The sequence below is a fragment of the Ranitomeya imitator genome, chromosome 1, assembly GCF_032444005.1.
Source record: "Ranitomeya imitator isolate aRanImi1 chromosome 1, aRanImi1.pri, whole genome shotgun sequence".
In the NCBI taxonomy this organism is placed as follows: Eukaryota; Metazoa; Chordata; class Amphibia; order Anura; family Dendrobatidae; genus Ranitomeya; species Ranitomeya imitator.
Window position 1 is genome coordinate 522,432,319 of NC_091282.1, and position 25,764 is coordinate 522,458,082.

General features: G+C 44.9%; 1 protein-coding gene across 1 annotated transcript in view; it reads left to right on the top strand.

Annotated features, from left to right (window-relative positions):
* ANP32B (acidic nuclear phosphoprotein 32 family member B) overlaps nucleotides 1–25,764 on the top strand; it is an 82,592-nt gene that overhangs the window by 33,131 nt on the left and 23,697 nt on the right. Inside the window, exons 2-4 of the mRNA XM_069766875.1 lie at nucleotides 10,527–10,676; nucleotides 19,978–20,100; nucleotides 20,965–21,160. Coding sequence (XP_069622976.1) covers nucleotides 10,527–10,676; nucleotides 19,978–20,100; nucleotides 20,965–21,160 — 469 coding nt within the window. The remainder of the gene's footprint in view (nucleotides 1–10,526; nucleotides 10,677–19,977; nucleotides 20,101–20,964; nucleotides 21,161–25,764) is intronic.

Here is a 25,764-nt window from a genome sequence, read left to right on the forward strand (position 1 = left end):
TCCGACATCTCACAGCGCAGGGTCGCTGGACCCACCAGGAGGCTCTTTTTCCTATCAACTTACTGGAGATCAGAGCAATCTTCCTTGCCCTACTCCACTGGCAATCACTCCTGGCCGGTCGTCCCGCCCGCATGCAGTCGGACAACGCCACGAACGTGGCGTACTTAAACCACCAGGGCGGGACGCGCAGCAGTCAGGTAATGTCACGTTCCGGTCATTTCAGCTGTCCACATTCCGGGCATCGAAAATTGGGCAGCTGACTTCCTCAGCCGCCAGGGCCTGGCGGCAGGCGAGAGGTCTCTCCATCCCTCAGTATTCTACCACATTTGTCTTCATTGGGGCACCCCAGACGTCGGCCTCATGGCGTCTCAGATGAACCACAAGGTTCCTCAGTTTGTCGCCAGATCCCGGGACCCTCTGGCCATCAGCCACGACGCCCTGGTAATCCCATGTTTCAGTTTCCTTACCTGTTTCCCCCACTTCCCTTGATCCCAAGGGTAGTAAAAAAGATAAGGTTAGAGGGGATTCCGGTCATACTCATAGCTCCAGACTGGCCAAGGCGCGCCCCTGGTACGCGGAGCTGGTCAACATGCTCGTGGATACCCCTTGGAGACTCCCAGACCGCTCAGATCTTCTCACAGGGCCCACTCTTCCACCAGAGTTCTCAGTCCCTGCATTTAACGGCATGGCTGTTGAGGCCGCGGTTCTGAGGGAGTCTGGTTTTTCTCATCAGCTCATACAGACCATGATCAGAGCCAGGAAGCCAGCTTCTTCTCGCATTTACCCCAGGTACTGGAAGGCTTTCTTCCGGTGGTGCGAGACACACAACGTCTTTCCGATGATTTTTTTCCTTCCAGACTTTCTGGGCTTCCTGCAGTCGGGTCTCGACTCGGGTTTGTCCCTCAGTACCCTAAAGGGTCAAGTTTCTGCCTTGTCCATTCTTTTCCAAAGGGACTTGGCATCCGTCTCTCAGGTGAAGACTTTTCTGCAAGGAGTTGCTCATCTTGCTCCTTCTTTTCGTCCTCCGCTGGAACCTTGGGACTTCAATTTGGTTCTCAGTGCCCTTCAGACAGTTCCTTTTGAACCGCTTCAGGACGTCTTTTTCCTTTCTTTCCTGGAAGGTGGCCTTCCTCATTGCCATCACTTCAATTAGAAGAGTTTCTGAGTTGGCAGCATTATCCTGCCGCTCCCCCTTCCTGAGTCTTCATCAGAACAAGGTCGTTCTAAGACCTGTCCCCGAATTTCTTCCCAAGGTAGTTTCCTCTTTCCACATAAATGAGGATATCATTCTTCCTTCGTTTTGCCCTTCTCCTGTTCACTTCTTGGAGAAATCTCTTCACAAGCTTGACGTTGTCAGGGCCGTTCGAATCTATCTTTCTGGGACTGCCCATTTTCGCAAATCCGACTCTGTTTGTCATTGCTGAGGGTCACCGGAAAGGCCTTCAAGCGTCCAAATCCACTATTTCTCGCTGGATTCGTTCTGCTTTAACGGAATCCTACTGTGCTTGAGAGACAAAGCCCCCTCCTGGGGTACGGGCTCACTCCACCAGAGCTGTCGGTGCTTCCTGGGCTGTTCGTCACCAGGCCTCCGCTTTGCAGGTTTGCAAAGCTGCCACCTGGTCGTCTTTACATACGTTCATGAGGTTCTACAGGGTTCATACCCAGACCTCGTCAGATGCAGGTTTTGGTAGGAAGGTACTGCAGGCGGCGGTCGCACACCGGCCGACCTGAGCCCTTTTCTCGCTTCCTTTCTACCCACCCTTTTCCGGGACTGCTTTTGGACGTCCCACGGTTATCTGTGTGCCCCAATGAAGCGATAAAGAGGGATTTTTGGTACTCACCGTAAAATCTATCTTGGAGCCTCTGGTGAGTTCAAGTATTTATTATTGAGCACTGGTAACTTTTAGCACTTCGCACTTTATGACATTTGGTTTGTTTGTCTTGACTTATCCATTGTTGTTTTTTTCTTTAAAAAAAACACATTAAAAGTTGTGTTTTAGTTACCGTAACTTTGTCACTCCCATTTAGTGAACATAGTAAAAAAAAAAAATCAAGTGTGAGATTGCACTTGGAATTTTTTTCCCCCATTTTCTAATACACAACATGAAAAAACCAATAGTGTCGTTCAAAAGTACAACTTCTCCCGCAAAAAAATAAGCCCTCACATAGCCATATTGATGGAAAAATAAAAAAAGAAGGGGAGCTAAAAATGAAAATGCAAAACCAAAAATACCCCTAGTCGTTAAGGGGAACCTGTCAGCCACTCCCCCCCCCCTAACCCCCCCCCCCCCTTAGGGTTAGGGTTGTGGTTAGGGTTGTGATTAGGGTTATGGCTACAGTTGGGATTAGAGTTAGGGGTGTGTTGGGGTTAGTGTTGGAGGTAGAATTGAGGGGTTTCCACTGTTTAGGCACATCAGGGGTCTCCAAACGCAACATGGCGCCACCATTGATTCCAGCCAATCTTGTATTCAAAAAGTCAAATGGTGCTCCCTCACTTCCGAGCCCCGACGTGCGCCCAAACAGTGGTTTACCCCCACATATTGGATACCAGCATACTCAGGACAAACTGCGCAACAATTATTGGGGTCCAATTTCTCCAGTTACCCTTGTGAAAATAAAAAATTGCTTGCTAAAACATCATTTTTGAGGAAAGAAAACGTATTTATTATTTTCACGGCTCTGCGTTATAAACTTCTGTGAAGCACTTGGGGGTTCAAAGTGCTCACCACACATCTAGATAAGTTCCTTTCGGGATCTAATTTCCAAAATGGGGTCACTTGTGGGGGGTTTCTACTGTGTAGCCACATCAGGGGCTCTGCAAACGCAACGTGACGCCCACAGAGCATTCCATCAAAGTCTGCATTTCAAAACGTCACTACTTCACTTCCGAGCCCCGGCATGTGCCCAAACAGTGGTTTACCCCCACATATGGGGTATCACCGTACTCAGGAAATACTGGACAACAACTATTGGGGTCAAATTTCTCCTGTTACCCTTGGGAAAATTAAAAAAATCTGGGCTAAAAAATTATTTTTGAGGAAAGAAAAATTATTTTTTATTTTCATGGCTCTGCGTTATAAACTTCTGTGAAGCACCTGGGGGTTTAAAGTGCTCAATATGCATCTAGATAAGTTCCTTGAGGGGTCTAGTTTCCAAAATGGGGTCACTTGTGGGGGAGCTCCAATGTTTAGGCACACAGGGGCTCTCCAAACGCGACATGGTGTCCGCTAACAATTGGAGCTAATTTTCCATTCAAAAAGTCAAATGGCGCGCCTTCCCTTCCTAGCCCTGCCGTGTGCCCAAACAGTGGTTTACCCCCACATATGGGGTATCGGCGTACTCGGGAGAAATTGCCCAACATATTTTAGGATCCATTTTATCCTATTGCTCGTGTGAAGATGACAAAATTGAGGCAAAAAGAATTTTTTTGTGAAAAAAAAAAAAATACTTTTTCATTTTTACGGATCAATTTGTGAAGCACCTGAGGGTTCAAAGTGCTCACTATGCATCTAGATAAGTTCCTTGGGGCGTCTAGTTTCCAAAATGGGGTCACTTGTGGGGGAGCTCCAATTTTTAGGTACACGGGGGCTCTCCAAACGCGACATGGTGTCCGCTAAAGAGTGGAGCCAATTTTTAATTCAAAAAGTCAAATGGCGCTCCTTCCCTTCCAAGCCCTGCCGTGCGTCCAAACAGTGGTTTACCCGCACATGTGAGGTATCGGCGTACTCAGGACAAATTGGACAACAACTTTTGTGGTTCAGTTTCTCCTTTTACCATTGGGAAAATAAAAAAATTGTTGCTTAAAGATCATTTTGTGACTAAAAAGTTAAATGTTCATTTTTTCCTTCCATGTTGCTTCTGCTGCTGTGAAGCACCTGAAGGGTTAATAAACTTCTTGAATGTGGTTTTGTGCACCTTGAGGGGCGCAGTTTTTAGAATGGTGTCACTTTTGGGTATTTTCAGCCATATAGACCCCTCAAACTGACTTCAAATGTGAGGTGGTCCCTAAAAAAAATTGTTTTGTAAATTTCGTTGTAAAAATGAGAAATCGCTGGTCAAATTTTAACCCTTATAACTTCCTAGCAAAAAAAAATGTTTCCAAAATTGCGCTGATGTAAAGTAGACATGTGGGAAATGTTATTTATTAACTATTTTGTGTCACATAACTCTCTGGTTTAACAGAATAAAAATTCAAAATGTGAAAATTGTGAAATTTTAAAAATTTTCGCCAAATTTCCGTTTTTATCACAAATAAACGCAGAATTTATTGACCTAAATTTACCACTAACATGAAGCCCAATATGTCACGAAAAAACAATCTCAGAACCGCTAGGATCCATTGAAGCGTTCCCGAGTTATTACCTCATAAAGGGACACTGGTCAGAATTGCAAAAAACGGCCAGGTCATTAAGGTCAAAATAGGCTGGGTCATGAAGGGGTTAAAAGACCTCTGTGCAGCTCAGTAGACAGGAGCGCATAGAAAACGTGACTTTCTGCTGTATTTGAACTATGCTGTGAGTGCAAAATTTATTCTCCCCCATATCTGCAGGTTAATAGCATTTTTTGGGGGAACAGATTCTCATTAAACATTTTAAAAATTTTCCCAGAGGTTTAGTTTCTCTTTTAGGCCATGTTCACACAGTGCGTTTTTTACTGCGGAACCGCAGCGGTTTTGCCGCTGCGGTTCCGCAGCTGTTTTCCATGCAGGGTACATAACAATGTAACCCTATGGAAAACAGTCACTGCTGTGCACATGATCCGTAATTTCGTTTAAAAAGCCGCGCAGAATAGCTGCGGCAAAAAAGAAGGAGCATGTCACTTCTTTTTCCTGAACCGCAGCGGTTCTGCACCCATAGACCTCCATTGTGAGGTCAAAATCGCAGTAAAACCCGCAGATCAAAAATATATCTGCGAGTTTTACTGCGATTTGATGTGCAGAACCGCTGCAGCAGGAAGTGCGGGGGAGCGGGCGGAAGTGCGTGGGCGGAGTGTGGCTGCCCCCCTGTGCTCCGATGCCCCCCCCCAGTGCTCCGATGCCCCCCCCCCCGTGCCCTAATCTCCCCCCCTTATACTTACCCGGCGTCCCGGTGTCCGTCCGGCCGTCTTCTCCCTGGGCGCCGCCATCTTGCAAAATGGCAGGTGCATGCGCAGTGCGCCCGCCGAATCTGCCGGCCGGCAGATTCGCTCCAAAGTGCATTTTGATCACTGAGATAGGTTATATCTCAGTGATCAAAATAAAAAAATAGTAAATGACACCCCCCCCACTTTGTCACCCCCATTGGTAGGGACAATAAAAAAATTAAGAATTTTTTTTTTTTTTTTCACTAAGGTTAGAATAGGGGGTAGGGTTAGGGGTAGGGTTAGGGTATTTTCAGCCATTTTAGCCCTAAAAAGCTTCCTAGGAAACACACAGTCTCTGCATAGAAAACTGCATAAAAAAAGGATAAAAAAAACGCATCAAAAAAGGACCAAAAAAAGGACCTGCGTTTTCTGCCAAGAGCTGCAGTTTTTTAAAAAAACTGTCCTGAAAAAAAAAGGATGGAAATCCTGAACGTGTGAACATACCCTTAAAGTACGTTTGCAATGGCTGATAATCAGGAAGATGATTTGCATAGCTCCGCCTATTGCAAAGGATTCTGGGTAAACCTGCTATTCTTTGTATTATGCTGCTTGCAAGTACTTTCCGTTTCAGGAAAGCATCCACTATTTCTTTCACATCGACACTTTCCTCCACAAACTACTTGCCTAGGAACCGAACTGCTGGTGCCTAGTGGCAAATATGGCCCTGAAGGTTTACTAAGCAGTATTTATTCTGCAATTCGCATGGATATTCTGATATAGTCATCATGGATCAGCGTTTTAAACAATATAAGCTGTTTTCAGGGCAAAATGAATTGGTGTTAAAATTTGGAAACTTTTTTTTTTTTCATAGAGAAGTGTGATCTTCATCACCTTTGCAAATTCTAAAGCTATAACTGTTGACACTGTTGATGGGGGATCTCTTATGGTAGCTGGAAATCACTTAATTTATTCACTGATTTACAATACTGTTATTTAACGACCGCCGATATGCCTGTTAACGGTGGCAGTTAATTAACGGGGCTGTGGAAAAAGTGAATAGCGCCCCCCAGATTCAGATTTTCTCTGCGGTCTCGGTTGCCGGGGGTAGCCGAGACCCCAGAGAACATGATTCGGGGGGGTTTACCGACCCCCGGGTTGCGATCGCCGGTAATTAACCTTTTACCGGCGGTCGTAAAAAACGCGATTTCCCATTTAATTTCTCTGTCCTCCAATGTGATCGCACATCAGAGGACAGAGAAATGGGGTCCCCGATAGCCCCCCGATACTCACCTGTCTCCCCCGGTGCTCCTCGTGGCTCCCGATGGGCGCCGCCATCTTGTTCCGGGCAAAAAATGGCGGTCGCAGTGCGCCCGCTGGCCGCCACCTGGAAGATCTTTGGGATCTCGGCTGCCGGGGGTAGCCGAGACCCCAAAGAACATGATCGGGGTGGGTTTTTACCGACCCCTGTTTTGCGATCGCCAGTAATTAACTGTTTACCGGCGGTCGCAAGAAGAAAAAAAAAGCGATGTGTAATTCTCTGTCCTCTAATGTGATCGCACATCAGAGGACAGAGAAATAGGGGGATTCGGGGACCCTATCATACTTACCGGTGTCCCTGGGTCCTCCTGCATCCCCTCCTGCCCGCCGGCTTCTTCATCCGGTAAGAAAATGGCGGGCGCACGCGCAGTGCGCCCGCCATGATCTGCCGGCCGGCAGCTATAGGAGTTGGGGCTAAATTTAGGGTTGGGGTTAAATTTGGGGTTGGGGCTAAATTTAGGGTTAGGGCTAGGGTTAGGCTTCTTTCACACTTGTCGGTACGGGGCTGTCGCAATGCGTCGGCTCGACGCACGTGAAAATTGTGCACAACGTGGGCAGCAGATGCAGTTTTTCAACGCATCCGCTGCCCAGTCTATGTCCTGGGTAGGAGGGGGCGGAGTTACGGCCACGCATGCGCGGCCGGAAATGGCGGACACGACGTACAAAAAAGTTACATTGAACTTTTTTTGTGACGACGGTCCGCCAAAACACAACAGATCCAGTGCACGACGGACGCGACGTGTGGCCATCCGGCGCGATCCGTCGGCAATACACGTCTATGGGGAAAAAAAACGCATCCTGCGGGCACATTTGCAGGATCCGTTTTTTTGTCCAAAGCGACGGATTGCGTCGGATGCTACACGACGCAAGTGTGAAAGTAGCCTTAGGGCTAAAGTTAGGGTTGGGGGTAAATTTAGGGTTAGGGTTAGAGTTGGGATTAGGGTTTGGATTAGGGTTGGTATTAGGGTTGGCATTTGGGTTACGTTTGGGATTAGGGTTAAGGTTGAGATTAGGATTAGGGGTGTGTTGGATTTAGGGTTTTGATTAGGGTTATGGTTAGAGTTGAGATTAGGGTTGTTTTGGGGGTAGGGTTGTGATTATCGTTAGGGTTGTGATTAGGATTATGGATCGGGTTGGGGTTAGGGGTGTGTTGGGGTTAGGTTTGGAGTTAGAATTGGGGGGTTTCCATTGTTTAGGTACATCAGGGGCTCTCCAAACACGACAGTCAATTTTGGCGCTCAAAAAGTCAAATGGTGCTCCCTCCCTTCTGAGCTCTGCCATGCGCCCAAACAGTGGTCCCCCCCCCACATATGGGGCATCAGTGTACTCGGGATAAATTGGACACCTACTTTTGGTGTCCAATTTCTCCTGTTACCCTTGTGAAAATAAAAACTTGGGGCTAAAAAAATCTCTTTTGTGAAAAATTTTTTTTTTATTTTCACGACTCTGCATTATAAACCTCTGTGAAGCACTTGGGCATTCAAAGTTCTCACCACACATCTAGATAAGTTCCTTGGGGGGTCTAGTTTGCAAATTGGGGTCACTTTTGGGGGGTTTCTACTGTTTAGGTACATCAGGGGCTCTGCAAACGCAACATAACACCCGCAGACCTTTCTATCAAAGTCTGCATTCCAAATCTGCGCTCCTTCCCTTCCGAGCTCTGCCATGCGCCCAAACAGTGGTCCCCCCCACATATGGGGTATCAGCCTACTGAGCATAAATTGCTCAATACATTTTGGGGTCCAATTTCTCCTGTTACCCTTGTGAAAGTAAAAATTTTGGGGTGAAAAAATCATTTTTGTGGAAAAAATGTGTTTGTTTGTTTTTTTTTTTAATTTTCATGGACTCTACATTATAAACTTCTGTGCAGCAGTTGGGGGTTCATAGTGCTCACCACACATCTAGATAAGCTCTTTGGGGGGGTCTAGTTTCCAAAATGGGGTCACTTGTGGGGTGGTTTCCACTGTTTAGGCACATCAGGGGCTCTCCAAACAGGACATGGAGTCCGATCTCAATTCCAGCCAATTCTACATTGAAAAAGTAAAACGGCACTCCTTCCCTTCCAAGCTCTGCGATGCGCCCAAACAGTGGTTTACCCCCACATATGGGGTATCGACGTACTCAGGAGAAATTGCACTACAACTTTTGTGGTCTAATTTCTCCTGTTACGCTTGTGAAAATAAAAATTTGGCGGCAAAAAGATCATTTTTGTGTAAACAAATGCGATTTTTTTATTTTCACGGCTCTACGTTATAAACTTCTGTGAAGCACTTGGGGGTTCAAACTGCTCACCACACATCTAGATAAGTTCCTTAAGGGGTCTAGTTTCCAAAATGGGGTCACTTGTGGGGGGTTTCCACTGTTTAGGCACATCAGGGGCTCTCTAAATGTGACATTGGGTCCGATCTCAATTCCAGCCAATTCTGCATTGAAAAGTCAAATGGCGCTCCTTCACTTCTAAGTTCTGCGGTGCGCCCAAACAGGGGTTTACCCCCACATATGGGGTATCGGCGTATTCAGGAGAAATTGCACAACAAAATTTATGGTTACATTTCTGTTTTTACACTTGTGAAAATAAAAAAAAAATGGTTCTGAATTAAAATGTTTGCAAAAAAAAAAGTTAAATGTTCATTTTTTCTTTCCACGTTGTTTCAGTTCCTGTGAAGCACCTGAAGGGTTAATAAACTTCTTGAATGTGGTTTTGAGCACCTTGAGGGGTGTAGTTTTTAGAATGGTGTCACACTTGCTATTTTCTATCATATAGACCCCTCAAAATGACTTCAAATGTGATGTGGTCCCTAAAAAAAAAATTGTGTTGTAAATATGAGAAATTGCTGGTCAACTTTTAACCCTTATAACTCCCTAACAAAAAAAAAATGTTGTTTCCAAAATTGTGCTGATGTAAAGTAGACATGTGGGACATGTTATTTATTAACTATTTTGTGTGACATGATTTAAGGGCATAAAAATACAAAGTTTGAAAATTGCTAAACGTTTTTTTCATAAATAACCGCAAGTAATATCGGAGAAATGTTACCACTAACATGAAGTACAATAGGTCACGAAAAAACAATCTCTGAATCAGTGGGATCTGTTAAAGCGTTCCAGAGTTATAACCTCATAAAGGGACAGTGGTCAGAATTGTAAAAATTGGCCCGGTCATTAAGTACCAAATTGGCTCTGTCACTAAGGGGTTAAAGAGTAACCATTGTTTTTTCCCCATAAATCCATAGTACATATGAAAATAAGAAATGTTGTAATATATCTTATAAGAAAAATCTACTTCTTGATTTCCCGAACTGATCCTTCACTCTTACTTCATGGCTAAAATTTGTCTTCAACGAATACAGTTTTTCCCATTATGGAGATGGATGAGAGTTGGTGCTCATAAAGTTCTATGCAGAACTTTAAGTGACTTTTAAGCAGAACTTTCAATAAAATGTATGTGTCTGCCTCTATCTCTTCCCATCATACAATTTTGAAAGCACCAGTAGTCATCTCCTATTTTAGAAATGGAAAAATCTGCCTTCACTGAATACTTATTTTGCCCTTGAACTGAGATTGAAAGATCAGTGAAGGAGGAGAAAACCCATTATCTATGATAAGAAATATTACAATGTTTCTTCATGTGCATTTTTCATGTATAAAATAAAATTGAAAACAATGGTTTACTCTTTAATAACTCGTCCACACTGGCATTTCCATCCCTAATGAGCACCAACTTTATACAGTCGATTGGCACTTGTTTCTATAGATACATACAATGCTGCACAATACTGTATATTGTATTCTGCCAGTTTCTGTATATCTGTTTATGCACAATGCTTCATGCTGTTGTAGATTATAAATAGAGGGCCGCACCACTGGCAAATATCCATTTCTTGATGAATCCTATGTTAGCGACACAGTACTTGCTGTATAGGGGAAAGATAATGGTGCATCACTGTTATCAGAATCGGTAAATCAGTAAACACTTCACTGTATGCACATATTCCAACTTAAAATGGGTGCATATTATAGAACACCAGTGCTTAAAAAGGACAGTGCAGAGATCATGAGCAAGTGACCCTTCTCTTCCCATCACTCAGTAAGTTACAGCCTCTTTTGTATTGTAGTCCATTGTAATGCTGTGCATTTATACTTTACAGGTACGAGAACTGGTACTGGACAACTGCAGAGCACGCGAAGGCAAAATTGAGGGTCTCACAGCAGAGTTTGTTAATTTAGAGTTCCTCAGCCTAATAAATGTCATGTTGCTGTCAGTTTCAAACCTTCCAAAGTTACCCAAGTTAAAAAAGGTAAGTTAATTTCTCTGGTTTTAAATGTCCGTTTCTTAAAGGTATTTTCACATCCTAGAACATTATAGTGTACTAGATGGTGGCCCGATTCTAACGCATCGGGTATTCTAGAATATGTATGTATATAGTAGCCACATAGTATATAGCACAGGCCACGACATATTCTTGAATACCCGATGCGTTAATACAGGCCATGCAGTATGTAACAGTGGCCACACAGTATATAACACAGGCCAAACAGTATATAACACAGCCCACGCAGTATATAACATTGCCCACATAGTATATAACACTGGCCACGTAGTATATAACACTTCCCACATAGTATATAACGCAGCCACGCAGTATATAACACTGCCCATGTAGTATATAGCAGCCATGTAGTATATAACGCAGCTCACGCAGTATATAACATTGCCCACATAGTATATAACACTGCCCACATAGTATATAGCAGCCATGTTGTATATAACGCAGCCCACGCAGTATGTAACACAGCCCACGTAGTACAGTTATATGAAAAAGTTTGGGCACCCCTATTAATCTTAAGCTTAATGTTTTATAAAAATTGTTTTGTTTTTTTTGCAACAGCTATTTCAGTTTCATATATCTGATAGCTGTTGGACACAGTAATGTTTCTGCCTTGAAATGAGGTTTATTGTACTTACTAACAGAAAATGTGCAATCTGCATTCAAATTTGACAGGAGCATAAGTATGGGCACCCCAACAGAAAAGTGACATTAATATTTAGTAGATCCTCCTTTTGCAAAAATAACAGCCTCTAGTCGCTTCCTGTAGCTTTTAATGAGTTCCTGGATCCTCGATAAAGGTACTTTTGACCATTCCTCTTTACAAAACAATTCCAGTTCAGTTAAGTTTGATGGTCGCCGAGCATGGACAGCCCTCTTCAAATGATCCCACAGATGTTCAATGATATTCAGGTCTGGGGTCTGGGATGGCCATTCCAGAACAGTGTAATTGTTCCTCTGCATGAATGCCTGAGTAGATTTGGAGCTGTGTTTTGGATCATTGTCTTGCTGAAAGATCCATCCCCTGCGTAACTTCAACTTTTTCACTGATTCATGAACATTATTGTCAAGAATCTGCTGATACTGAGAGGAATCCATGCATCCCTCAACTTTAACAAGATTCCCGGTGCCGGCATTGGCCACACAGCCCCAAAGCATGATGGAACCTCCACCAAATGTTACTGTGGGTAGCAAGTGTTTTTCTTGGAATGCTTTGTTTTTTTTGGCCGCCATGCATAACGCCTTTTTGTATGACCAAACAACTCAATCTTGGTTTCATCAGTCCACAGGACCTTCTTCCAAAAAGAAATTGGCTTCTCCAAATGTGCTTTTGCATACCTCAGCCGACTCTGTGGCTTGCTTGCAGAAACGGCTTCTTTCGCATCACTCTCCCATACAGCTTCTCCTTGTGCAAAGTTCGTTGTATAGTTGACCGATGCACAGTGACACCATCTGCAGCAAGTTGATGCTGCAGCTCTCTGGAGCTGGTCTGAGGATTGTCCTTGACTGATCTCACCATTCTTCTTCTCTGCCTTTCTGATGTTTTTCTTGGCCTGCCACTTCTGGCCTTAACAAGAACTGTACCTGTGTTCATCTATTTCCTTACTATGTTCCTCACAGTGGAAATTGACAGGTTAAATCTCTGAGACAGCTTTTTGTATCCTTCCCCTGAACAACTATGTTGAATAATCTTTGTTTTCAGATCATTAGACAGTTGTTTTGAGGAGCCCATGATGCCACTCTTCAGAGGAGATTCAAACAGAACAACTTGCAAGTGGCCACTTTAAGTAGCTTTTCTCATGCATACACCTGGCTATGAAGTTCAAAGCTCAATGAGGTTAGAAAACCAAAAAAAGTGCTTTAGTAAGTCAGTAAAAAGTAGGTAGGAGTATTTAAAACAAGAAAATGATAAGGGTGCCCATACTTATGCACCTGTCAAATTTTTGTTTGAATGCAGATTGCACATTTTCTGTTAGCACAATAAACCTCATTTCAAGGCAGAAACATTACTGTGTCCAACAGTTATTAGATATGTGAAACTGAAATAGCTGTTGCAAAAAAAAAAACAATTTTTATAAAACATTAAGATTAATAGGGGTGCCCAAACTTTTTCATATAACTGTATGAAGCAATGTGGGCACTATATGCGTGGTTAAAAAACACTTAAAATAAAAATAAACATATACTCACCTTCAGAAGGCCAATTGAAGTCCTGGCGCCTGTGTACGGTGCACGTGGCAGCTTCCGGTCCCAGGGTTGGTATGATCGCAGGACCTGTGATGACGTCGCGGTCACATGACCGTGACGTCATGGAATGTCCTTCTCGCATAGCATCCTTGGCACCGGAACCTGCCGCTTGCACTGCCGAGGACATCAGGCCACGTCGGAGGGTGAGAGTAACCTTTTTATTATTATTATTATTATTTGTAACATTAGATCTTTTTACTATTGATGCTGCATACGCATCATCAATAGTAAAAAGTTGGTCACACAGGGTTAATAGCTGCATTAATGGAGTGCGTTACACCGCGGCATAACGCGGTCCATTAACGCTGCCATTAACCCTATGTGAGGGCTGACTGGAGGGGAGTATGGAGCAGGCACTGACTGCGGGGAGGAAGGAGCAGCCATTTTGCCGCCGGACTGTGCCTGTCGCTGATAGGTCGCGGCAATGGTTGTGGGCGTTTTGCCACGACCAATCAGCGACTTGGATTTCCATGACAGACAGAGACCGCGACCAATGAATATCCGTGACAGACAGACAGACGGAAGTGACCCTTAGACAATTATATAGTAGATGGCTAGTATATGCCATCATTTCAGTAAAGGCAGGAGGATGGGGTGATTCAAAGAAATTATGAGCTGAGGGATTCTTGTCATGTTAGCCATGTTGATTTGTAAAACTACACTACTCACAAGATTGCCTTGCGCAGGCGTGTAATACGGAGGACATAGAATGAACTTCAATCCAATATTGCGGCCAGCATGCAGCCCGTGGGTAAGGAAAGGGTGAATCAAACACCCGAAAACTCCACCCATATGACCAAAAACCGGTCCCGCCAAATTCAGGTGACAGGTTTGCTTTAATAGCATTTTTTGACATGACAGGTTCCCTTTAACCTCTTAAAGACATCATGGAATATGGATGTCATGGAGTACTCTCCTTTCTGCAGTCATCCATTATATGAATACCTATGTGAATAACCTCCATGTAATGTAAAATTTCTGATGCTTTCTTATAAATACCGTATATACTCGAGTATAAGCCGAGATTTTCAGCCCAAATTTTTGGGCTGAAAGTGCCCCTCTCGGCTTATACTCGAGTCACGGTAGCGGTGGGGTGAGGGCGCTGAGGTATACTTACCTAGTCCCAGCGATCCTGGCACTCCCCCTGCCGTCCCACGGTCTTCTGTGCTGCAGCTCCTTCCCCTCTTCAGCGGTCACGTGTGACCGCTCATTAGAGAAATGAATAGGCGGCTCCACCTCCCATACGGGTGGAGCCGCCTATTCATTTCTCTAATCAGCGGTGCCGGTGACCGCTGATAGAGGAAGAGGCTGCGGCACCGAAGACCGTGGGATAGGCGGGGAGCGCCAGGATCGCTGGGACTAGGTAAGTATGTCATATTCACCTGTCCACGTTCCAGCTGCCGGGCGCAGCTCCATCTTCCCGGGCGCCGCTCCATCTTCCCGGCGTCTCTCCGCTCTGACTGTTCAGGTCAGAGGGCGCGATGACGCATATAGTGTGCGCGCCGCCCTCTGCCTGATCAGTCAGTGCGGAGAGATGCTGGGACCGGACGCTGGGAGCTGCAAGCAAGAGAGGTGAGTATGTGTTTTTTTTTGGTTTTTTTTAATTGCAGCAGCGGCACAGATATATGTGGAGCATCTATGGGGCAATATGAATGGTGCAGAGCATATATGGGGCACAGATATGGGGCAATATGAACGGTGCAGAGCACTATATGGGGCACAGATATGGGGCAATATGAACGGTGCAGAGCACTATATGGCACAGATATGGGGCAATATGAACGGTGCAGAGCACTATATGGCACAGCTATGGGGCAATAATGAACGGTGCAGAGCACTATATGGCACAGCTATGGGGCAATAATGAACGGTGCAGAGCACTATATGGCACAGCTATGGGGAAATAATGATCTATTTTTATTTTTTAAATTCACCGGTAAATGCTGCATTTCCACCCTAGGCTTATTATTATTATTATTATTATTTATTGTTATAGCGCCATTTATTCCATGGCGCTTTACATGGGAGGAGGGGTATACATAATAAAAACAAGTACAATAATCTTAAACAATACAGGTCATAACTGGTACAGGAGGAATGAGGACCCTGCCCGCGTAGGCTCACAATCTACAAGGGATGGGTGAGAATACAGTAGGTGAGGGTAGAGATGGTCATGCAGCGGTTTGGTCGATCGGTGGTGCTTATACTCGAGTCAATAAGTTTTCCCAGTTTTTTGTGGCAAAATTAGGGGGGTCGGCTTATACTCGGGTTGGCTTATACTCAAGTATATACGGTAATCACATTTGTTTTTGTGTAGCTTTTTCTTTTTATTCACTTCATTTTTTTAAAAAATTGAACTTATATATTTTTTGTGTATTTAATGAATCAGAATTTCTATAGGTTTTGTGGTCTGTTCCTCCTATAAGGTTTGGGGGGTTTCTGGATGCCCTGTGAGCACAAAATTGTCCAATAATTTCTTTGCAGTTTCACTTCTCTCAATATGCTGAATCGTGTCATTCAAAACTGCAACTTGTCCTAAAAAAAAAAGCACGTTATGGCTCTTGGAAGAAAGGGGAAAAACATTAAAACACCCAAACAGAAAGTTGCCTAGTCCAGTAGTAATAATAATAATATTCTTTATTTATATAGCGCCAACATATTCCGCAGCGCTTTACAGTTTAACAGTTTGAACACAAACAGTAAGGCTAAGTGCACACGTTGCAGAATTGCCGCGGAAATTTCCGCGGCAATTCTGCGCCTCCTGCCGCGGGTATATCGCATGCGGAATTAGCATGCATATTCCCGCAGAAAACTAGCGTTTTGCAAGCATAATTAGCTTGCAGAATGCTAGCGTTTTCCAAGCGATCTGTAGCATCGCTTGGAAAACTGATTGACAGGTTGGTCACACTTGTCAAACATAGTGTTTGACAAGTGTGACCAACTTTTTACTATTGATGCAGCCTATGCCGCATCAATAGTAAAAGATAGAATGTTAAAAATAATTTAAAAAAATAAAAAATGGTTATACTCACCTACCGCAAACAGCCAATCTCCTCAGCGGCTTCCGTTCCTATAGATGGTGTGTGTGTGTGCAGGACCTTCGATGACGTCACGTGACCACGACGTCCTCGCGGTCATGTGATCGCGACGTCATCGCAGGTCCTTCACAGAAGGGCAGGAAGACTTCGGGGCCATCGAAGGTGAGTATATCACGATTTTTTTATTTTAATTCTTTTTTTTTTTTTTTTTTTTTACAATTATATGGTGCCCAGTCCGTAGAGGAGTCTCCTCTCCTCCACCCTGGGTACCAACCGCACATGATCTGCTTACTTCCCGCATGGTGGGCATAGCCCCATGCGGGAAGTAAGCAGATCAATGCATTTCTAGGTGTGCGGAATCCCCGCGATTCCGCAAATTTAATGAACATGCTACGTTTTTTTCTGGAATGCGGATCCGCTCAGGAAAAAAATGCAGAATGCGGATTGCATTCTATTAAATAGGATGCTTACTGTGAGCGTTTTTTTTTTTTTTTTTTTGCGGTTTTGTAGCGTTTTTATAGCGAAAAAGCGTGAAAAATCGGCTACGTGTGCACACAGCCTAACAACGTTAACAATACAATAATTATAGCGAATAAAACGACACAGAGCTTACAATCTACAATGAGGTGAGGGAGATACAAAGTACAGGTGTGTATTTACAATGATGTATTTACAATGATGGTCCAGCCATCTTCAGGGGGTGGGGGATAGATGAAGATAGTGAATGGGCTACACACACACAAACATAAAATAACTTTGATTACTGAATGTGATAGGCCGCTCTGAACAAATGTGTTTTGAGCGAGCACCTAAAACTATGCAAATTGTGGATTTTTCCTAATATCTTGGGGTAGAGCATTCCAGAGGATTGGCGCAGCACGGGAGAAGTCTTGGACTTGGGAGTGGGAGGTACGGATTAGTGCAGAGTTTAGTCGAAAGTCATTTCCAGAGCGCAGCGGTCGGTTAGGCCGATAGACAGAAATGAGGGAGGAGATGTATGGGGGTGACGCTCTGTGGAGAGCTTTGTGGGTGAGAACAAGTACTTTGAATTGTATCCTGTAATGAATGGGCAGCCAGTGTAACGACTGGCGAAGAGCGGACGAGTCCGAGTAACGATTAGCCAGATGGACGACCCTGGCTGCTGCATTAAGGATAGACTGGAGAGGGGAAAGTCGAGTAAGGGGGAGGCCAATTAGTAGAGTATTACAGTAGTCCAGGCGGGAGTGGATCAGGGCGACAGTGAGGGTTTTTGTTGTTTCCATGGTGAGAAAAGGGCGGATTCTAGAGATGTTCTTTAGGTGTAAGCATCACGAGCGGGCAAGAGATTGTATATGGGAGGTGAAGGAGAGATCGGAGTCAAACATAACACCCAGACAGCGCGCCTGCTGCTGGGGTGTTATTATGGTGCCACCCACGGAGAGGGAAGTGTCAGATTTAGGGAGGTTAGTAGATGGCGGGAGCAGAAGAAGTTCAGTTTTGGGGAGGTTGAGTTTCAGATAGAGAGCGGACATGATGTTGGAGACTGCAGACAGACAGTCAGTGGCGTTCTGTAGTACAGCGGGGGTAAGGTCAGGGGAAGATATGTATAGTTGCGTCATCGGCATAAAGATGGTACTGAAAGCCAAATCTGCTGATGGTCTGTCCAATTGGGGCCGTGTAGAGAGAGAAGAGAAGGGGGCCAAGAACTGAGCCCTGAGGTACCCCGACAGTGAGATGAAGAGGAGATGAAGTGGAGCCAGAGAACAGAACACTGAAGGAGTGGTCAGAAAGATAGGAGGAGAACCAGGGAGAGCAGTGTCCTTAATGCCAAGTGACTGGAGCCTACAGAGTAGGAGAGGGTGGTGAACAGTGTCGAAAGCTGCAGAAAGGTCGAGAAGAATGAGCAGAGAGTGATCACCGTTACGTTTTGCTGTCAGAAGGTCATTGGTCACTTTGATGAGTGCAGTTTCTGTCGAATGTAGGGGGCAGAAACCGGACTGTGAAGGGTCTAGGAGGGAGTGAGTGGAGAGGTAACAGGTAAGGCGGGAGTATATCAGTCGCTCCAAGAGTTTAGAGATGAAGGGGAGATTGGAGACTGGTCTGTAGTTGTTTATGCAGGATGGGTCGAGGGTGGGTTTCTTTAGTAATGGAGTCATGGTAGAGTGTTTGAAGGAGGAGGGGAAAATGCCAGAGGAGAGGGAGAGATTAAAGATTGTAGTTAGGTGAGTTGTGACGACTGGAGAGAGAGACTGGAGGAGATGTGAGGGAATGGGGTCGGTGGTGCATGTAGTCAGACGAGAAGAGGAGAGGAGCCTGTAGACTTCTTCTGTGATTGGATCGAATGTGGAGAGTGAGCCAGGGGAAATGCAGGGAGGGATGGGAGTCACTGAACTTGGTGATTGGGAGTGGATTTCCTGACGGATATTGTCTATTTTCTCTATAAAGTGGGAGGCAAGGTCATCAGCACAAATGTCTGTGATAGAGGCTTGTGCTTTTGGCCTGAGGAGGGAGTGAAAGGTGTCAAAAAGTTTCTTGGGGTTATTGGATAGTGAGGAGATCAGGGTGGTGAAGTAGGTCTGTTTGGCGAGGTGAAGGGCAAAATTAGGCCATGTTCACACGTTGCGTCGGGTCCCTGCGGGTTCTCCCGCAGCGGATTTGATAAATCTGCAGGGCAAAACCGCTGCGGTTATCCCTGCCGATTTATCACGTTTTGTCCTGCGGTTTCCGCTGCGGGATTTCCTACTATTGATGCTGCATATGCATATGCAGCATCAATAGTAATGTTAAAAATAAAAAAAATAATGATATACTCACCCTCTGACGTCCCGATCTCCTCGGCGCTGCAGGCGGCGGTCCGGTTCCAAAGATGCTGTGCGAGAAGGACCTTCGTGACGTCACGGTCATGTGACCGCGACGTCACCGCAGGCCCTGCTCGCACAGCAACCCAGACCGGACGGCCGCGTACAGCGCTGGGAGGTGAGTATATCATTATTTTTTATTTTAATTCTTTTTTTTAACCACAAATATGGTTCCCGGGGCCTGGAGGAGAGTCTCCTCTCCTCCACCCCGGGTATAACCCACACATTATCCGCTTACTCCCCGCATGGTGGGCACAGCCCCATGCGGGAAGTAAGCGGATCAATGCATTTCTATGGGTGCAGAATCGCTGCGATTCTGCACAAAGAAGTGACATGCTGCGGGTTATAAACCGCTGCGTTTCTGCGCATTAGAGATCGCGGCGGCCATTTTCCCAAAGCCGAGTTTGCATCTCGGCTTTGGGAAAATGGCCGCCGCGATCTCTAATGCGCACGCGCGGCATCCCGCGGCCATTTTCCTGAAGCCCCGTGCAGCAGAGCACTCGATCTGCGCACGCGCGGCCCCATGAAGATGGCCGCCCCCACCGACGAAAGGGATGACAGCGCAGATCGCGCGCTGTGTCTTCACCACTACGCCACCAACGTAAAGCTGAGGAAGAACCAGCGATGTCACCACGCCCTCCCGACCTGACCAGCCTGATTGACAGGCGAAAACGGCGACTTTGGTAAGTTATTTCTCAGCATACATGGGGAATCGGGGTACACTACATACACTATAGGAACACACAGCGCAGGCCCTATTTAACAGTATTTATAGCTCAATCTCAAAAAACGGGGTGACCGGTTCCCTTTAAGGTTTCGATATGAGGTAGGGTAGGCGTTGAGGTTGGTGGACCGGGGTTGGGGGAGATATCCCCTGAAATCAGTAAATCAGTAGGAACAGGAAGATAAAGAGCAAGTAGTTTTTGGAATTGTATGAAGTTTTTGTGCAGTGTGTTTGGGTAAGATGGACTGAGGTTTTTCAAAAAGGTGAGAAGCGCATGGGAGCTGTACATGTAACAGGTTAAACATACACTTGAAAAAACCTTTTGCTTAGTTATGGTTTTATCAAAAATGGTTCTGTGTTTTGTTTCTTTCCTAAAAAAAAAAAAAAAAAAAAGTAAAAATGTTTTTTTTCCGTTTTCTTTTCAGCTTGAATTAAGTGACAACAGAATCTCTGGAGGTCTGGACGTATTAGCAGAAAAGCTTCCTAACCTCACACACCTAAACCTCAGTGGAAACAAATTAAAAGACATTAGCACATTGGAACCTCTGGTATGGATTTTTTTTGTTATTCTTTTGTTGCCAGCCATCTCCATCAGTAAATCTGACATTTGGTTACATGTTGCAAAATTAATTAAGAAAACCAAATCTAGATGTATGTAGCAAATATCTGATTTGTAGGCCTTTATTCATCAATATCCATGATTTTTCTCCCCAGTTTTGGGGAGAGAGCTTGCTGGAGTCAGACCCTCCTGATCATTAAGAGAGTTGTCATCACGCTCCTTTCCCACCCTAACTTCATCCATTTTGTCAGCGTTGGAAGAACCTAATGTGAAAACGCCAAACGTCAAAACATTTTTGCACAACTTAGTTGTATAAAATTATTGCTACATTTCAGGGAAATTTATGCCTGAATTTTCCAGTATACTAGTAAAGTGATTTTTTTTTTGCAGTCCTCTTTAAAAGAGTATAACTTATGAAAGTTCCCCTACTTAATCAAACACCTCATACCTGAATTCAGCTGCTACTCATAAGTCCACATTCAGTATTTGGTCAATATTTTACAGAAGTGGTGACCTGTTTCTATTATACTTTTCCTCTGATTGTTCCACTCCTGGTTTTGGCTTACAAATATTGACGTATAATACTGACCGTATGAACGCTGCCTATGTATGTGGAGAAGGGAGCGTTAAAAAGAAGCAAGAGACATACAGAGAAAAGTTCAAAGAAAATGCCAGATACAATTTATATAATTGTCAGAAATGTTATTTCTCAAGTATACACACAGCAGCTTACCCTGAAAAGTCACCTGAAATAACTTCAGCGAGACCGCTCTTGCAGTGCTATGGAATGCATCTAGTTAAGCATACAACTGACATGAAAATTATATTATATCATATTTTTATTATATTTCAGAAAAAATTGGAACATTTGAAGAGTCTCGACCTTTTTAACTGTGAAGTAACAAATCTAAATGACTACAGAGAAAGTGTATTCAAACTCCTCCCTCAGCTGACATACCTGGATGGATATGACCGGGACGATAAGGAGGCCCCAGATTCTGACGCTGAGGCTGATGGAGATGGTGTCGACGAGGAGGAGGAAGATGAAGGTGAGTTGTGCTATCTTTACTTCTTTAAATTTGTTTTTGTTTTGTTATTTTTCCCAGTTTTAAAAAAATAAATTCTGAAATCGGGTAAGTTTCACAGTTTCCAAAAGCTCTGCTTTATCATAATTGAATGGAATCCTTCAGTGTTTACTTCTATGGAATGAACATCTTTGATCTGATGATCAAGAAGGTGCATGGATCGAAGTTAACTCTGATGTATCTGTAACAAGTTATGTACCTGTATGAACATCACATGAAGGGACAGATTTCAACTTCTGGAAGTAAAAAAAGAAAAGAATGTTCTCATTCAATCGCTACAAGTACAAACCTTCAAAACAAAGTGTCAAATGTGAAGTTGGTGTAGAATAATCATTCCTTTTTCAATCGTGCAAAGTATGTTTTATGGAATACCAATCATTTCTCTAGTCACCTTCCACGACAGCCACTTTGGAGGTTGTCTTCCCCGCCCTAATAGGGGACAGGAACACAGAGAGATTAAATACCCCTCCCCTTCCTGCAACCACCAGTGTTTTCCTGTCCCCTATGGGGCATGAAGAGGATCTGAAGGGGCTGCCGTGGCCGGTGATCGGAGCTCCACACATACCTAAATAAGCCGGGCAGCTGAGGTCGGGCTCCCCTCCTCGGACGCTGCTCACGTCTCCTCGCTTTGGCGGGACTCGGGACCTTCACCGCTCCTCCTGTGCCTCCTTTGGGGGTAATGCGGGGCGGTGACGTGCTTACTGGAGGCCTCTTGCAGCCCCCCGATTTCCTCCTTCCCTGCCGCATGCTGGAGGTGGCACGCGTCTCGGAGGCTGAGGCTCCGGCCATCGGAGTCGCTTCCGGGTGAACGCGCGTCCCTTCCGGGTCATCCAGGTGCGTTCCACAGTGGAACGCACGCCGGCCGGCGTTCTCAATAGCGGCGGACGGCACTACCAGGCAGCATTAACGGGGCGTTCCGGAGCGGACCCCGTCAATTGGGCAACGTGGGGAGGAGGAGCACAATGACGCTGGCCCAACGATCCATTTAAAGAGATCCAGGTGGCAAGGTAAGCCTGTCTGACAGTTACTATTGATATTGCCCAGCCACATAGTATACAGCTCATTCCAGAGCGAGGTAGTATATTGTCCAGCCACATAGTATACAGCACAGAGCCGCGTAGTATATTGTCCAGCCACGTAGTATACAGCACAGAGCCACTTATATTGCAGAGCGAGGTAGTATATTGTCCAGCCACGTAGTATATTGCCCAGTCATGCAGTATATTGCCAGCTACATAGTATATTGCCCAGCCACGTAGTATACCGCACAGAGCCACGTAGTATATTGCACAGCGACGTAGTATATTGCCCAGCCTTGTAGTATACAGCACAGAGCCACGTAGTATATTGCCCAGTGACGTAGTATATTACCGAGCCAAGTATATCACAGGTTAAAAAAAATAAACATACTCCCCTAACGATCCGAGGGCCCCTTAGACAATTATGTATGTGTGTATATATATATATATATATATATATATATATATATATATATATATATATATATATATATATATATATATATATATATATATATAGAAGTGGCTTAGCAAACCCTTTTTCTCTCTCTTATAGGGAGAAAAGGTTTCTGATCCTAAAAGGTCAAGCCGCAAATGTAAAGTGTGTGCAGCCAGACTCCCACCTACATATGGGAAAAAGCTCTGCCAGTCCTGTAGGGATGAACAACCCTCTCTTTTGGATAGCATCAGATCCCTCATTAAAGATGAGGTCCATTCTTCTATGGCTAACTTCTCCCAGATCCCGGTGCCGCAACCACCTCCTCCTAAAAAGAGGAAAAAGGCCCCGGTAGAATCCGACCTAGACTCAGGAGAGATTCAATCCTCGGGTTCGGAGGATGCCTGGGAAAATGAGGGCTCCACTTTTACCCCCACCTTTAAACCAGAGAACAAAAATTGCTATTTTAATTCTGAGGACATGGGTGACCTAATCAGTGTAGTAAGAGGCACCATGGGGGTGGAGGATGAAGAAGTTACGCTCACGGTACAGGATGAGATGTTTGAGAGTCTAAAGCCCAAAGATCAGAAGGGCTTTCCAGTGCATAAGAATACACAAAATATAATTCTGCATGAATGGGACCTCCATGAAAAAGGTCTGACTGTTCCGTCAGAGCTAAAGAACCGGTGTCCCTTGGACGGGGATAACTCCTTATGGGAGACCACAAAAGTGGATGTACAGATGTCCAGGGTAGCTAAGAAAATAGCCCTTCCCTTTGAGGACTCTTCTCAGCTCAAGGATCCGATGGATCGAAAGATAGAGAGTTTATTAAAGAAGTCCTGGGACACCTCCACAAATTTACTAAAGTACAACATAGCCTCCACTTGCGTGGCCAGATCCCTGTTCGTCTGGTTACGCAAGCTTGAGGATCATTTGACACAAGGCACCCCAAGAGAGGAAATCTTAGACTCCCTCCCCCTGCTACAGAAAGCAACTGGGTTCCTAGCTGACGCCTCGGCGGAATCTGTCCGAGTAGCCGCGAAAGCTGCCGTCCTCTCCAACTCATCCAGGAGAGCACTTTGGATAAAGTCCTGGGGAGGCGATTTTGTCTCCAAGTCCAAATTGTGTAGCATATCCTTCCAGGGACATAATGTATTTGGACCCGTTCTGGATGATATCTTGGATAAGGCAGCAGATAAAAAGAAATCTCTCCCTGAACAGAAAATTCCTAAAAAAAAAAAAACTTTTTTCGCCCCTCCCATGACCAATGTGCACAGAGAGGAAAAGGCAAAACGGAGATGGAGTTATCCCAAAGGAGGCAGGGGCAAGAACATCCTGGCCCCTCAGGCTCAACAAACTCCAAATAAGCAATGACGGTGCTCCGGTCGGGGGTCGACTCTCACTCTTTTTCACCAAGTGGCAGTCCATCTGCACAAATCAGTGGGACATTCGTACCATACGAGAGGGACTAAAAATAGAATTCGAGAGTCCACCCCCACAATGCTTAAGAATAACCTCCCTACAAACCCCACACCTCCAAAGCTCCTTATTGAAGGATCTACAAAAACTACTCCAATCAAATGTGATCTCGCAGGTACCAAAACTGGAAGAAGGACGTGGTCATTATTCACGTCTCTTTCTGATAACAAAGCCGTCGGGAAAGAACAGAATTATTATAAACTTGAAACCATTAAACAAATCAGTCCGATACAGGAGATTCAAAATGGAAACAATCAGATCAGTAATCCCCTCTCATTGGACAAAATTGGGTGATGGCGACTGTGGATCTGAGGGATGCGTACTACCATTTACCAATCCACCCAGAACACAGAAAATTCCTCAGATTCGCAGTCTCCCAGGGGCAGCAAATCGAACATTTCCAATTCAATTTCCTCCCCTTCGGCATCTCATCGGCTCCACGAGTTTTCACAAAAATTATGGCGGACGGAATAATCTTCATCAGTCAACAGGGAATATGCATCGTATTTGGACGACTTTCTTATTATGGCACCATCCGCCCCTCGTCTGGAAACGGACGTGTCAAAAACCCTGGAGATATTACAATCCCTGGGTTGGATCCCGAATCTAGAAAAATCAGAAGTCCATCCCACCACAAGGAGGAAATTTTTGGGGGTTGTTACTAGACTCGAAAGAGAGGACATCGTTTCTACCCAGAGATCATCAGATCAACCTTGTCCGTAAAGTAGCCAAATTCAGAAGTCAGCGAGCGCCGACCCTCAGAGAGTCTGTCTGTGCTAGGATCCCTGACCGCATGCATCCAAGTGGTTTCCTGGGCTCAGGCTCACACGCGAACACTTCAGACTTGCGTGTTCCTTTATTCCAGAAGACGGCAGACTCCATTGAATCAAAGAATTTTTCTCCCTGGCCATGTAAAATCGGCTCTAAAGTGTTGGATAGATTACCAAAATCTTCAGAGAGGGGTCAGTTTCCCCTAAAAACACTCCGCTCAGATGCCAGCAAAAGAGGCTGGGGTGCAGTAGTAGACGGTTTCTACTTTCAGGGACGATGGGCATCAAATATCCGCAGCAGTTCCTCGAATCTATAAGAACTAAAAGCTGTGGAAGAAGCCCTAAAGGCATCATCTGCACTGATCAGAAATCAGCACGTACATATTTACTCGGACAACATGACCATAGTAGCCTATCTACAACACCAGGGGGGAACTAAATATGCCGGTCTGAAGGAAATAGCTGCAAGAATATTCTTCTGGGCAGAGAAAAACCTTCTGTCAGTCACAGCGGTACATCTGAGGGGGTTAGACAACACTCAAGCAGACTTCCTCAGCAGGAAGGACATACATCCGTGAGAGTGGTGTCTAGACCAAACAGTGTTCCAGTCCCTAACCTCAAAGTGAGGCACTCCAGAGGTGGATCTATTTGCCAACGGGCAAAATGTGAAGGTGGAAACATTCTTATCCCTTTACCACACAGACAGGGCGCAGGGAATAGATGCCTTCTCACAACAGTGGAGGTTCAGCCTCGCATATGAATTTCCACCCATTCCCATGCTGGAGAAAACTCTACAAAAGATCGGGACAGACAGAATTAACACAATCTTGATTGCCTCATTGTGGCCCGGGAGGAGTTGGTTCA